Source organism: Malus domestica, chromosome 14 (assembly GCF_042453785.1).
Source record: "Malus domestica chromosome 14, GDT2T_hap1".
Taxonomy (NCBI): domain Eukaryota; kingdom Viridiplantae; phylum Streptophyta; class Magnoliopsida; order Rosales; family Rosaceae; genus Malus; species Malus domestica.
In genome coordinates, this window is record NC_091674.1 from 24786066 (window position 1) to 24801461 (window position 15396).

The following is a 15396-nucleotide window of genomic DNA, read 5'->3' on the forward strand; positions in this document are numbered from 1 at the left end:
AGTGAGGACTGAAAACTTGCACTTTCATTGCAGCAGACCATCAGAAAATCACTTGCTACCCGAAACATAGGTTAAAGCAATTATCTTTGGATGCAAAAACTAATTTCGTTATAAGTTTAACACCAATCTGATTAAATAGCAAATGTACCGGCTCCTGAAAGAGACGATTTACAACATTGTCAAAGTTTTCCTATCAAAATTTTGTCAGGCAGCAGAGGCCGAACATGCTCCACCCTTTTATGCGTGTTCGGCCTCTCTTCCCAGTTACGTGAACATATACTCCGTCCTTTGGCCCTAACGGGTTCACGACGTGCTATCAACATCTTCACGTTTTGGCCTTTTGCTACTTTTTTTCGATTTCAACTTCTTGCATCCACTCTCTTCAGAAGCTTCCTTCTCGCTTCCTTTATTTTCCTTGGACTTCTTCCTTTTCACAGGTGGTGTTTCGCCGTCATCTCTCCTACCCAAACTGGATACTTCTTCCTTGTTTCTGCCTTTTGCTTTGGCTTCCTTCTTGCTTCCATTCTTTTTTTGAGATTTCTTCTTTTTCACAGGTCGTGTTTCCCCCTCATCTCTCTCAGCAAAACTAAGCTCATCATGCTGTAGCCGATCGGTTGGGGGATTGACAATTTCTGCTTCTGCAGAATAGAACGGAAAGCTTGTTGATAAAGTTTGGGAAAAAGTTACATGATATCACTACTTTCAGATATAGGAAATAGGAAAACACACCTTCATCGGCAAAATTGGAGTCAAAAAGAACGTTTGACAAGTGCTGCTTCAGGTAAACCTGCACCATTCAACAAGAACAATTGGTCTAAAAGAATTGCAAAGTGAAGAGCATACATCATTCTTACTTGAGTATGCAAGAAACAATGAAATTTGGAGTCTATGCAATTATAAACATAAGATGTCATCAGGCTGGCTGGCCAATGCAGTCACATACCGCAGATAGTAATTGCCGCGTCTTCACATTCCAAAGGCGTAGGTAGCTATCCAATCCTAGAAGAAAGAATTTGAGGTCAGTGCATATACAGATATTTTTGGTTTCCAAACAGTACTAACTACACCAATAAAGCTTAATGCGCGTGCGCGCGAGAGAGAGAGAGAGAGAGAGAGAGAGAGAGAGAGCACTAGTTTTGATATTGAAAACAGAAACCGTGCACTCACCACATGATGCTATCACAGGAAAGTCGGGGTGCCTTGCAATGGATCTTATACTACCTGAACACTTGCCCAAAAAGCATCCTAACAATTTCCCTGTAGTGAAACACAGCATTAATAGTCGGAAAAGAAAGATTACAGAGTAGCAAAAATAACATCAAGAAGTCTATACTATCGTTATATGTTTCCAGGGGGCAACACACAACCATTTTATGCCTATCCATAACACCAATAATGCCCTCAAATAGTGCAACGGGACTTCCGCAGTGTACATTCCTGACACAGGCAGTTGGTACACCAGTCATTCCATAATTTAGGTAGCAAGTACCATGCTCAACAGATGGCTATTTCTAATCATGCCCAAATGGGCCAAATCCATAACTCAACTATTTTTGCCAATTCAATTCAATTCAAATTGTTCTTAATTTGATTGATGGTACAGAATTCCTACAAGGTCTAATCCGACCCCACCACTTATCAGAATGTTCTAATAAGGTCAATGCACCTGTGCGTATGTCAAAAGAAGCTAGGTCACCAGATCCATTCCCTACATAGATTGTGTAGCCATCTATATCTTCCGCTACAGATTTAATAGCAGTCTCCCGAAAATCAAATGATATGACAGGTCTTCGCTGAGCAGAAATGTCATAGAGACGAACCTGTTGAAAAAAAGAGTCATAAGGTGCCAAGAGAATCCTTTTCGCATGAGCTACCAAGGAGTAGACATTCACTAAAGTTAACTTCTAAAACAAAAGTAAACATCATAAGATTCCAACTATAATTAACTTTATGTATAAACTGTTCATCTTTCAAGGGATTGAAGAGCTTCTAATATAATTAACAACTTGAAGCATTCTTACAGAGTAAAGGGAGCACTTTCCACAGGTAGTTTATTCCCAGCTGAAAACAACAACAAAATCAATCCTACTTAGGAGATTATTACCTCATGACTGTTGGTGCCAGCAACAAATTTACGATGATCATCTTTACTCAAAAATGTGGCAGATGTGAACCAAGTTGGCGTAAAGATGCCAAGGCTGTTTTTAGGAGGCTGCTCAGGGTAAAAAATGAGAATAAACGTCGGATAAACTGATTGTAAAACACAAGAGTATATGTATCGGTTTCTTCAAGATATAATGATAGAAGATAGAAATTCTCACAGGTTTGGCTGTCCAAATCTTGGCACAGCTGTCAAGATCCCAGACATTCATCTCAACACGCTTCCTGAATGTGAAAATAATAAGGTCGCCGCTTAGACCAATATTCTAGTGATGACAATCTTTGTTTAATGAAGACAAGTAGATTTTAAACCTCCTAGAAAAAGTTACTCAACATGAGAACTCACCCTCCAAATAAGAAATAGTTTTCACTCCCATCCACTTTAGAACATGAGATACTGCCACCGGCACCCACACTCCATGTTCTTGAAGACCCAGAAGAAGTAACATCTGCTGCTGGTTTAGTCAATTCAAAGGATTTTATGTTTGCATTTCCATTTGTTGTACATGTAAGCAAAGTGCAAGACCTAGCAGAAAATGATTTAAAAAATATCAGCAACTGTATGCATAAAGGGATAACTCCACTGATTTCAATAACATTGACATAAGAATATGGACGAACTTGAGACGCCCCTCATTGGTTAAAGCTTAAGAAAAGTTGGTTTTCAGGGGACATTTATATAGGTTGGTATACATGCTAACAATTGAACTAAAATGAAAAACAAACAACTGAAACATGCAAGAGGGATCCGTTGGTGCACGTATGATTAGCATTCCACAAACCAGTGCACCAGAAAGTGGACCTATACAATCTAAGTGTAATGCAACACACTCAAAATTGGAGTAAAAAAGAATATTAGAAAATTAGTGAACCTAAAATTGAACACCCAAGCATACCCAACCCCGAGCATCCTAAAATGATTTAGTAATCTAAATTTATTAGAAATTCCAGCAATCAACTTATGTCGCAAACAAAAACTTTGGGATTGTAAGGTATCTCATTGTCGTTGGTATTGGCAGAAAACCAGGAAATCACAGAAGTCATCTCACCTAGAAGCCAATTCCAAATTCTTTTTGGCAAACAAATGTAATCCAGCAACAGGGTCGTCCCCACCGTTATCACTAGAATTGGTGACTGCGAAGCGGAGACCACCATTAAGAGGATTTAGAACCTCAATCTGTAAGACATACAAGCACACAACAGTTATCAGCCCCTGTAACTAATAACACGGAAACCCCGAATTGCTCCCACATATTCATAGTCCAAAGACGCCACTCACCGTCCCATTTCTTCTGGCAACAGCTAGTAACTGCAACATTACAAAAAGGGGAAATTTTAATCACTCCCTTCTTTCACATTTTTACCTCAAAAAACACAGAGCATAAAGCATATTCCCAACACACGAGTGATAAAACTGCAGTCTTTCAATAAACCAAAACGCATTGCATTCACTTTTTATGATTTCGAACGCAAAAAACAAACAGAGGAACTGATACCGGGTCGGATTTTCGGTCATCGATAGAGGCGGCGAGCACGCTTTTAGACGAATCGGGTTCGCCCCATCTCTCAACCACCTTAGGTTCTGCTCTTCCTTGCTGACCCCGAGCTTCAATAACTAGAAAAAATAAAAGGAAGAGAAAATTGAGTTTTAGACATTTAGCAAAAGAATTAGCCGTTGATGCTCGTTGATTAAGAAAAGAGCAGGAGAAGATTTACCTTTGATGAGACCAAGCTCATCGAAGGTTAGAGCTCGAAGTGGAGGGCAACCTGGGCACTCGAGAGTGGTCGTACGAGGCATGGTGTTTTTCTTTGTTTCTCTGCTTCTGACTCCTCGCACACAGATGGGAGAAAGACAGAAACCCCATAAACCCTAGCTTTTCAATAAAATGCTTTTTGGTACCCTTGTTTTTAGGTAATTCTCTTTCTGCCCCATGCTTTACCATTGTTTTACTTTTTAGTTCACTTATTATTATTATTATATTATAAAATCGACGATGTGTGTAATGGAATAAATGTAATAAAACACAAAATTTACAAGGTTCGTCTACAGTTAGTGTGACTGGAGTACGTCATCGGGCCAGCAGTGGTGCTTTCATTATAAATTAGAATAATAGGAGTACAAAAATAACTCTCTTTATTATCTCCTCTCCTCTTCCTCTCTTTTCTCTCTTCCTCTTTTGTTAATTTCTTACTTTCATCCTTAGGTGTGTTGTGTTCCATAAGACTTGCTTTTATAGAAGCAAATCATGAGCAACATAGTGAAAGGCGTATTAGTGGAGTCACCTAACATTCCATCCAATAAAGACAGATTGAAGTGGATTAGTGGCCAGCCATCCAGTCACCTTTACAACATATTATTACTATTACTACTATTATTATTATTATTATTTTTTGGTACCCTTGGTTTTAGGTAATTCTCTTTTTGCCCCATGCTTCTTCTTTTTTATTATTATTATTATTATAACTCTGGAGAAAGAGATGCGGAGAGAATCTCAACTTTTTGTATACAACTACTATCCTAATTCCTAGAATTCTAAGAGACATTACAACACTACCAACACTTCGTAAATGATCAAAGCATAGTAAAATTTTCTAGATTTGACTTTGGGACATCACGACTCACAGTAGTTTTAATTTCTCAAATCACATGTAGCTAAAATTCGTAGTCAAAACTAGAGAGCCAAAACATTAATATTCATAACTAATACCGCCATTGTGGCATTGTGTACCACGAAAGTCTGTATCCACAAAAAAGAAACAAAAAAAGCACTAAAATATCAAGGTCTTCAATCAAAACATGAATTTCAAACTCTAACAAAAGAAAATGTCTACATATACAAGTAATACCCAAATAATGCCACTTAGTATTAGGGTCTAGTGATATTCTTCTTCACTTGGTATTCATGTTGACTTATAAGTGAGAGGTCTTTGGTTCGATTATCGCCAAAGGCGAATTTGAACCACATTATTACTAGCCCATTATGACGCCGAGCACAAAATACCCAAATAATGTGGGCATTAAAAATAGGAAATTGTTGTAAGCCTATTTGATTGAACTAATCTAAGGGATTAGAGAGATAGGGAGCCGGCGGTATTGAGGGAGAATAGAGAGTGATTTAATTGTGAGGTATGTTTGTATCACCCCATTATGCCTTTATTTATAGTAGTAGGATAGACAAAAACCTTACCCTTTATTATTACAACTTTTAATAGGCAATCAACTCCTAATAGGAATATAAGATACATTCCTATATCTACTAGGATTTACATAATCATATTCCTATTCTAAATATGATTGCAACACTTCCCCTTGAGTGCGTAAACACTTAACAAATCATCGCATCAGATCTTCAGCATATAAGGTAGAATAATTGATGAAGCCATCGACATAACGGGTGAACGCAAGTCTCAAATTTAAGAGAGTATGCATTGGTAGTAAAACTCACAAACCTCGCTATGGTAAAACCCAAGGTATGGGGAAAAAGCCATATGGTAAGGAGAAAAGTAAGAAGTATGTATAATGTCTAAAACAAACGTTAGACGGGACGAAAGTAGTGAACTCAAAGGAGTATGATCATCCCAGGTTGGGTGCCTCACCAAAACCTCATTAGGTAGCAAAAACCCAATGGGAAAAATGCTCCTAATCGTAGGAAAAAGAGTACATTAAGATTAAGTGAGTATGCTTCAAGTACTCCCCCTGAGTTAGACATAACTTCAAAATAAGATAACTACAAGCAATTCAATTCAAATAATTTATGCATAACAATTTCATGGACGAGCTTCTGAAAAGTAGACTTGGGTAATGACTTGGTGAAGAGATCGGCCAGGTTATCCTGGGAACGGATTTGCATGACTTCAATGTTCTGATGTTACTACTGGTGGTGTGAGTAAACGAATTTTGGCGCTATGTGCTTGGTGTTGTCTCTTTTGATGTATCCCTTCTTTAATTGCTCGACACATGCTGCATTGTCTTCAAAGATCGTCATAGGAAAGTCAACGACAGAAGTAAAACTACTAATGCTTCGAATATGTTCCATAACTATTCTCAACCAAAAACACTTGTGCAATGCTTCATGTAAAGCGAGAATCTTAGCATGGTTCGAAGAAGTCGCAATTAGCGTTTGCTTGGTAGACCTCCAAGATATAGCGATGTCTCCAATATTAAAGACATAAACCGTTTGAGAACGTGCCATATATGGGTCAAACAGATATCCAACATTTGCATAACCAACAAGGCGAAAATCAATTTAAGGACCATAGGGGGCGGCAACACTTGAAGATTCGTGGGTATATAACAAGCCCAAATCCGTCGTACACTTGAGGTAGCGGAAAATGTCTTTAACACCATTCAGTGCCTGCTTGCGGGTTCATACTGAATCTAGCCAAAAGATTAACAGCGAAAGAGATGTTGGGTATAGTGCACTAAGCTAAGTACAATAAAACCCTAATTGCACTTAGGTAAGGAACTTCGGGTTCCAAAATCTCTTCCTCATCCTCCTTTGGATGGAAAGGGTCTCGTTTGGCATCTAGAGTCCGAACGACCATAGGTGTACTCGAAGGTTTCGTTTTATCCTCATAAAATGTCGCAATACCTTTTGGGTGTAGTTCGATTGATGTACTAGGATTCCATCCGAACAATGCTCGATCTCCAAGCCGAGACAATATTGAGTTTTCCTAAGATCCTTCATCTCAAATTCCGATTTCAAGTGCATAGCAATTTCCTCAAGCTCTGTAGGAGTCCCGATGAAGTTCATGTCGTCGACATAAACTGCAACGATTGCAAATCTGGAATGTGACTTCTTTATGAACACACATGAGCATAATTCGTTGTTCACATAACCCTGACTTGTCAAATATTCACTCAGACAGTTATACCACATTCGTCCGAATTGTTTCAATCTGTAAAGTGACCTCATCAACCTAATTGAGAGAGTGTTCCATGGTCTAAAACTATTTGAACCAGTCAGTGGAAGTTATTCTGGAACTTTCATGTAGATTTTCGTATCTAGAATCCCTATAGAGATACGCAGTTACCACATCTATAAGCTGCATATTTAGTTTTTTCAGAAACTACCAAACTGATTAGGTAGCGGAACGTCCATTACGGAGGAATACGCTTCCTTGTAATCAATCTCAGGGCATTGAGAGAAGCCTTGCGCTACAAAGCGTGCTTTGTATCGCACTATTTCATTCTTCTCATTACACTTCTTCACGAAAACCCACTTGTAGCCAACGGGTTTCACATGTAGTGGTGTAAGAATAATAGGTCTAAACACTTTACATTTCACGAGCGAATCGAGTTTGACCTGGATTGATTGTTTCCAGTTTGACTAATCGGTTATACGTTGGCATTCATCAACGAAACGTGGTTCAATGTCATTGTTAAGCATGATGTCAGTAGCTACTATGTATGCAAATGCATCATCGACGATCATCTCATTCTGATTCCTAACCTCATCCAATACTGCGTAATGGATCGAAATCTCACGATTCTCGGGAAGTCAAGTTGTCTCATTTAAGACATCGTCGTAATCTATAATAACCTCATGCGTTGGAACGAATAAGCGAGCGATGGTCAGATTCAAACTAGGGTCACTAGTTGGTGCCATTTTCCTCTTTCGGGGTTGTGAATCCTTTAAACCAAGGGGTCTGCCACGCTTCAGGGTCGGAGTAAATGATTGGCTAGTCGTCAATGTACCATACCGTGTGGAAGGTGCGGCCTCCCCCACCTTCGGGGATGGTCTGGCCTTCACATATGAGTTATTGACGTACGCGGGGTACATCTATCCTTGCAGGTGCTTTTGCAACGGGTATATGTGACCTTGTCACATTAGTTAGATCATTAAAAACATCTGGCATGCTCTGAAGATCTATAATTTGTCACACTTCAGTTTTAGACTGGGTAGTACGAGGATCTAAATGAGACATAGTGGGAGCATACCACGACAATTCACGGTGTTCTACAAGAACGTTAGCATGCTTATCTCCTCCTAATGACAGGAAGACTATCTTATTAAAGTGACAATTTGCAAAACATGCGGTAAAGAGATCTCAAGGGTTCTAAATAGCGAACAATTGATGGCGAATCATAACCAACATAGATTCCTATATTTCTCTGATGACCCATTTTGGTACGTAGCGGCAGTACTATTGGCACATAAATTGCACACCCAAACACCCATAAATGCAAGACGTCAGGCTTGTATCCAGTGACCAACTGTAACAGTGAATGTGGTTGGGTAGCGGTGGGCCTCAGGGGGACCAACATAGCTATGTGCAATATTGCATAGCCCTAGGCAGATACCGGCAGTTTGGTTCTTATAACTAAAGTCCGAGCTATCAATTAAATGCGCTTTATGAAAGCTTCTTCCAGGCCATTTTGGATGTAAACATGGGGTACAAGATGTTCCATATCAATCCCTACTGATATGAAATAATCGTCAAAAGTTTGTGACGTAAACTCTCCAGTGTTATCCAGTCGAATCGACTGAATCGAATAATCAGAATGGTGAGCCCTTAGCTTAATGATTTGTGCTAAGAGTTTTAGCAAATGCAGCGTTGCGTGTGGACAACAGACAAACATATGACCATCGTGTTGATACATCAACCAACACCATAAAATATTTAAATGGTTCGCAAGTTGGTTAAATAGGTCCACAAATATCCTCTTGAATCTTCTGCATAAACTTAGGGGGGTTATGAATGATCTTTGTAATTGAGGGTTGAGTATTCAACTTCCCTAAAGAACACGCTTTGCATGACGGGAATCCAACGTAAGGAGGTAACCGATGCCTATGTGATGATTTGAGGATACAGCGCATCATGTCACGTCCAAGATGTCCCAAACGGTTATACCAAATCAACAAAGTGCTCTGGAACTCTGGCATAGGGCCGACCACATGGTGGGCTTCTATGCCACGAATGGTTGTGATGTACAACCCACTTGGGAGACGTTCCAACTTCTCGTAAATACGTTTCTGGCCATATTCGTACGAAGTGATACGAGGAAATTTAGAACTATTATCTTCAGTGGTTTCAATATGATATTGATTATCTCGAATATCTGTAAAACTCAGCAACGTTCTTCCGGAACGTGGAGAATGGAGTGCCTCTTTAATGGTTAAGACTGTACCATTGGACAACATGATACGTGCCTTTCCGTATCCTTCAATTAGGTTGGATGAGCCTGAAAGAGTTGTCAGAGGTGCTTTCTTGGGTATTACAAACCAAAACCAAACAAATTATTCCAAATACTTAGAAAAATTGTTCAAAATTAAACCATAAACCTAGAAAAATAGGGGAGAGGGGTTGGCCACTCTTAGTGGGTTCGGCTATTAAGGGTAAACACCCTAAAAACATGTCTAATTTATTCATCCATAGGAGCTGACGCCTCCTGAAAATTCGATATCTCCATTGATGTAGTAGCATATTCGGGATGTTCCACATGTGCAAAATTAGACTCACGACGGGAATGATATTTTGCAATAGCCTCAGGGTTAACTCAGCATACGCGTGACCAATGATCATTTGATCCACAGCAGTATCACATGTCCATTTCAGTAAAAGCTAACTGAATGGGAGCTTTGCCCTTGTTCTTGAAGTTCGAGGTCTTAGGGGCAAGGGGTGGACGTTGATGGGTTACATTTCCACCCTTAGGGCCAGCACTCTGTTGACCTTGGGCCCGTGGCTGGGCTTGCTACCCATTACCATAGCCACCACGACTCTTTCATCGTTTGTGGCTGCTAGAATTGGTCGCATGCGCTTCAAGAGCGGCGTTCAAGCCAGTTGGTCTAGCTTGATGATTCTTCATCAAAAGCTGGTTCTGTTTTATAGCGAGAAGTAGTACAAAAATCAAATCTAAAAATTTGGTGATTTTTTGTGCCCTATATTGTTGATGCAGGACAATATTGGTAGCATGGACTGTCGAATACGTTTTCTCCAGGATATCTGATTCAGTTAGTTCCATTTTATAGAACTTCAGCAATGATCGGATTCTATAAACTTCAGAGTTATATTCATTCACGAACTTAAAGTCTTGGAAGCGAAGATGCTGCCAATCGTGTCTTGCTTCATGTAAGTATATTGTCTTTCCGGTGATCGAAACGGTCGGCCAAAGCAAGCCAGAGGGTGAATGGGTCCTCCTCAGCGAGGTACTCGGTCTACAGAGCATCATGGATGTGTCTTCGAATAAAGATCATTGCAGCAGCTTTTTGAGCTTCGTCGACAGGTTTGTCTTCGATATGTGCCTCGATGGTGGCTCTAATACCTTTTGCAGTAAGATAGGGTTTCATGTCTTGAACCCACTTCAGGTAGTTTCTTCCAAAGACTTCCAGAGAAGTGAAATCGAGCTTGTTCAAGTTCGACATGTCCCTAAAATAGAGGGAACAAAAAAAATATGATTAGTCATATGGTGATCCATAGACATATATCGTAGAACATTCAGGTTCTATAGACATGTATTGGTTTAATTTATGCATGAAAACTACAAGTTTCAAGTGGTAAGTTTTGAATGAAACTTCAGGTTTCAAAGGCACTAAATATGAAACTATAGGTTCAATTTAGTTTTATGAACGATTAGTTCATAAAGGAGAGATTCCTACAAGAAACACAGAATGCAATATGCTGATTTAAGTGTAGTGAATTTGAGTTTTTTCGGGAACTCAAGTGTGAGAGCTTCGTTACTACGCAAGTATGTTAACGATTCAAAGTATACAAATAAATTAGGGGTGTGCTATCCACACACCCCAAATTACTTCTCACACACCCCTTGTTAATTTCTATCCGTTGATCTTCTTCAATTCATCCGATCCAACGGTCGAAAATTAGAAGGGTGTGTGAGAAGTAAAATGGGGTGTGTGGATATCACACCCCATAAATTATTGAATTGTTAATGTCCCAAAGTGATCATCAGGTCAATAATTTTGAATTCATTATCAGATTAATAGACTGCATGTCATTTTTAATTATTTCAATAGATCGGGACCAAACATGGTCAATTGTGGGAGCAAAATAATGCCAAAATAATAGCATAGGGTCGAAAAAGCATAGCCTAAAAAGATTTGGGCTTGGGGTAGCTACAAAAGGCAACCCACGGGCCAAGGGAACTAGGCGAGCCCAACAGTCAAGATTGCTGGTATTAGGCCAAAGGGGCTCACAGGGACAAACCCAGCTGAAGCGGCTTGTGGGTTAGCACACGGAAGCCCCAGTCGAAGCTGAAGCTTGGTCTTCGGGCCAGAGGGAAGAAACCCAACCTACTGGGCTGGTAAGCCTAGTTGTCTGAGTGTAGGAGCAGTAAACCCAAAGGCTGCTACAACGGTCCATGCAGCTGGGCTTTAGGCCAGCCACGGTGCATGGTGTTGCCGACGGTGGTGCTGCACCATGCCCAATTTTCTTTCCCTTTTTTTCTTTTGAAATCCCTAGGGTTTGAAAAACCCTAAATTGTTTCTAATTTATTTATATGCTTTGACTCACAAATTCCACATAGCAATTTAATTGCGTAATGCATGAAACAAATATATATATATATATATATATTGACAAATATATGAACATATACAATATATATATCGTAAGGAAAATATAAATATAGAGGGGTTCATACATCATGGAAATGTTTTCATACTTCGTGGATGTTTCAAAAATCTTCTTTTATTTTAAGCGTACTTGATTGGTAGAAAACAAAGAAGAGCCTTTTAATTTTGTGGAAGATGGCCTTCTCCTACTATCCATCAATTCCTCAAGAACGTGCTGATAAAGTGTTGCAGGCCTATTTGATTGAACTAATCTAAGGGATTAGAGAGAGGGGGTCGTCGGTATTAAGGGAGAAGAGAGAGTGATTTAATTGTGAGGTATATTTGTATCACCCCATTGTGCCTTTATTTATAGTAGTATGATAGGCAAAAACCTTATCCCCTTTAGGAATTTAAGATACATTCAAACATCTAATAGAATTTACACAATCACATTACTATTCTAAATATGACTGCAACAGAAACAAAAAAAAAAAAAAAAAAACAGAATGTGCATAGAAAGTTATATTTGAAGTCAAGCTTATACGGCCACACTCCGATCCGATCCTCACGGCCGCCGGCCTCCAAGATCGTGTACATGATAAGGAGAGCGCGAACGAGTTGATATGGCAAACGCCAAATCGAATGCAACGCTGAGAAAGCTTTCTTCTTCCTTTGATTCGAACGAACGAATCATAATTTTGATGAACCAGTGGATAAAGCATGAGTTACAAGCTCCCTCCTCAAGATCTTTCCTGCTGGAGATTTTGGAATGGAGTTGATAAACGCTACACGTCGTATCTTCTTGTACGGAGCAACCTGCAACAAGAAATACCACAATGTGAAGGCCTATAATATTTGTAACGTGGTTCGTTCTTTTTTTCCGTAAATACGTTGCTATGTGAAGATACGTATTCATGACACAGGAAACATTTGTAAAACGCATCAAACATCAACGCTTATTTCTGTGCAGCGTGATCAAGGCATGAGGATATAAAGGAGGCATGAACAATTTTACTTTGCAGGATGTGAAGAAGGCAACTAGTATGCACATTCAATGAAAGATTTTCACAAGTATATTCAGAATCATACTTGTTTTGCAACGAAATCCATAACTAGAGCCTCAGTGATATTGCTTCCGGGCTTTCTAACCACATATGCCATGGGAATCTGCCCCGCGTCTTCATCCGGATATCTGATTTACAAGAAAACAGTGAATTATTTCAGTAACGATTATCCTTTTACTAGCTATGCAAGAAATTCCAATCCATTTTTTCTCTCCTTTCAGGATGGGGGTGGATCGAGCGGCAAAAAATACCAGATTTCACAGACAATCTTATCAGCAAAACATCCGTTAATAGAAAATATTCTTCGCCTTTTTGTCTTTTTTTCAATGCACCAATTTCGTGTCAAGAGACAAAGCTAAACTTGTAAGAAAAGACATTTCAAAAGTAGCAAATAAGAGATATCGCAGTCGCAAACTGCTGTACTTTAATGCCATAGAGCATCAAAACAAAGTAGGTTCTTTCCAAAAAAAATGTCATAGTAATAGATACATACGGAATCACAGCAGCATCCTCAACGTCGGGATGGGATTGAAGTATATGTTCCAACTCAGCTGGGGGTACCTGCAATTTGTTCCACAGATAGAGACACCAGATATAACAGATTATTTAAAGGGACTGATCAAAAGACTTTTACAACCATCTTTGCTACGAGTGTCTCAAAGGGTCCGAAACAAACTTTCAATCACCTGATATGCCTTGTACTTTATCAATTCCTTTAACCTGTCAACAATGTAGAGGAACCCCTCGTCATCAAAGTAACAAAGATCACCGGTCTTCAACCACCCATCTTCATCCAAGGTCTCAGTAGTTGCCTTGTCATCTCTAACATAACCTGCACGCATAGTAATAGTTTCAAAATGTTAGATTCGAACCTACATTGTCTCACTCACACTAACTAAAGGTAATGGAGTCCGTCGTCTTGACTCGCTTACATTAACCAACTTATAAGAAACGAGTGCGAAAAGACCAAAATATTATGTTAAGACATTCTAATTTTGCTACAAGCAAGACTTGAGACGGAGGAAGTGTCTCGTTACCCTTCATGATTGTTGGACCTCGCAGCCATAGCTCACCCCTCTTGCCAGGAGGCAAGGCCTCTCCGGTTTCAGGGTCAACAATCTTGGCTTCCATATTTTCGGCCAGGCGGCCCACAGAAGCATGACGCGCACATTCTTCAGGGTCAATCATCCTCGTAGCCCCTCCTCCGGTCTCGGTTAAACCATATCCCTAAACAACCATAATAATCAAACATTTGACCTTGTTACTTTCAGTAGTGAAAAGTCTCCTTAATTAATCACAAATTGAGAAAAGACTCCTTAATTAATCACAAATTGAGAAAAGACTCCTTAATAATCACAAATTGAGAAAAGTCTCCTTAATAATCACAAATTGAGAAAAGTCTCAAGGTCTAGCTTCAACTAATCAAAACTCTTAGCTTCAACTAATCAAAACTCTAGAACCCTTTACCGCGTTCTCGATCTTCTTGAATAATATAATATTATTAAAAATTAAATCCTAAACTTAAAAAATTTCTGACCTGTACAACTTCCACATTGGGAAATCTCTCACCAAATCTGTCCGCAGCCTCCTTGCCCAGCGGCGCGCCGCCACAGCCGAGAAGCCGAAGCGAGCTGAGATCGTACTTCTGAGCCAACTCCGACTTCGACAGAGCCACGATCAACGGGGGCGACACTGGCATGTACCACACTTTGTGCCTCTCCACGGCCCTCAGCATCGCTTCGAACTGGAACTTCTCCATCAAAACCAAGGTCTCGCCCAACGCTACCGCCCGAACCACCATGAAGAACCCGAACACGTGGAACAGAGGCAGCGTGAACAGCGATACGGGTTGCCCGTCGAGTAGGGTAGGGTCGGGTTCGCGCCGAAGGGCGTGGAGCCCGGCCAACAGGGCGATGAAATTGCGGTGAGTCAACATAACGCCTTTGACACGACCGGTGGTGCCGGAGGAGAAAAGAATCGCAGCCGGGTCGGTTTGGTTGACTTCAACTGAGCTCTCAGATCGGGTTACGGACGACCCGTCCCGGTCGAGCATGGAGAGGAATTCGGGCGAGTCGAGGATTACGGTGCGGATTTTATCATCCCCTTTGGGGAGCTTGTTGGCGGTTGCTGACGTGGCGAAGGCGATGGCGGGTCGGGTTAGCCGGACCTGGTGGGCGATCTCGGACTCGGACCCGATCGGATTGGCGGGACAAACGACGACGCCGAAGGCGAGGAGGGAGAAATAGAGGACGGGGACGTGGAGCGAAGGAGGGGAGAGAATGAAGGCCACGTGGCCTTTGAACAGCGCGAGGGATTGGAGGGAGAGAGTGAGGGAGTGGATTTGGCTGAGGAAGGTTTGGTACGAGACGTGGCGGTCGGAGGCGGCGTCGATGAGGGCGGACGTGGTGGGCTTGGCCATGGAGGAACGGAGGAGGGAGAGGGTGAATTGGGTGAGGGAGAGGGGTTGCGAGAGCGGCGGGAGTGGGACCGGAGGCCGGAGAGAGTGGAAGGTCTTGGTACGTGGGCAGTAGCCGCTCTTCGGGTCGATCCAACGTCTGAGATTTGCTGCTGATTCCTCCGCCATTGTTGAAGGTTTCACTTGAAAGTGCTTTACTTCGGAGTAGCAGTGAGATTTAGGGGGGGTGTATTCAATTGAGAAT

The 15396-nt window shown here is 40.9% G+C and overlaps 2 protein-coding genes across 2 annotated transcripts; both read right to left on the reverse strand.

The window, feature by feature from the left end:
* Window positions 1–2: 2 nt before the first annotated feature.
* Window positions 3–4034, reverse strand: LOC103455023 (uncharacterized). Its single transcript, XM_008394617.4, has 12 exons — window positions 3877–4034; window positions 3657–3775; window positions 3440–3469; window positions 3210–3337; window positions 2507–2686; window positions 2322–2385; window positions 2105–2212; window positions 1667–1820; window positions 1168–1257; window positions 944–999; window positions 730–787; window positions 3–638 (listed from the first exon to the last, which is right to left on the reverse strand). The coding sequence occupies exons 1-12, from the start codon at window positions 3956–3958 to the stop codon at window positions 304–306; spliced, it is 1404 nt and encodes a 467-aa protein (XP_008392839.3). The 5' UTR covers window positions 3959–4034; the 3' UTR covers window positions 3–303.
* Window positions 4035–11993: 7959 nt separating this feature from the next.
* On the reverse strand, window positions 11994–15396 carry LOC103455025 (4-coumarate--CoA ligase-like 9). The gene is made up of 6 exons (XM_070812547.1): window positions 14274–15396; window positions 13774–13963; window positions 13423–13568; window positions 13230–13297; window positions 12762–12864; window positions 11994–12488 (listed from the first exon to the last, which is right to left on the reverse strand). Exons 1-6 carry the CDS (start codon window positions 15318–15320, stop codon window positions 12363–12365), a joined length of 1680 nt encoding a protein of 559 aa, XP_070668648.1. The 5' UTR covers window positions 15321–15396; the 3' UTR covers window positions 11994–12362.

What these genes read in the sequence shown, in the direction of transcription:
- LOC103455023 (XM_008394617.4), bottom strand. Translation starts at nt 3,958, where the DNA reads ATGCCTCGTACGACCACTCTCGAGTGCCCAGGTTGCCCTCCACTTCGA. An exon ending in AATTTGGAATTGGCTTCTAG is followed by an intron (nt 2,687 to 3,209) that starts GTGAGATGACTT and finishes ATTTTCTGCTAG; the next exon opens with GTCTTGCACTTTGCTTACAT. An exon ending in TCCTGTGATAGCATCATGTG is followed by an intron (nt 1,000 to 1,167) that starts GTGAGTGCACGG and finishes TCTTTCTTCTAG; the next exon opens with GATTGGATAGCTACCTACGC.
- LOC103455025 (XM_070812547.1), bottom strand. Translation starts at nt 15,320, where the DNA reads ATGGCGGAGGAATCAGCAGCAAATCTCAGACGTTGGATCGACCCGAAG. An exon ending in TAAAGTACAAGGCATATCAG is followed by an intron (nt 13,298 to 13,422) that starts GTGATTGAAAGT and finishes AACAAATTGCAG; the next exon opens with GTACCCCCAGCTGAGTTGGA. An exon ending in TGGATTTCGTTGCAAAACAA is followed by an intron (nt 12,489 to 12,761) that starts GTATGATTCTGA and finishes TTCTTGTTGCAG; the next exon opens with GTTGCTCCGTACAAGAAGAT.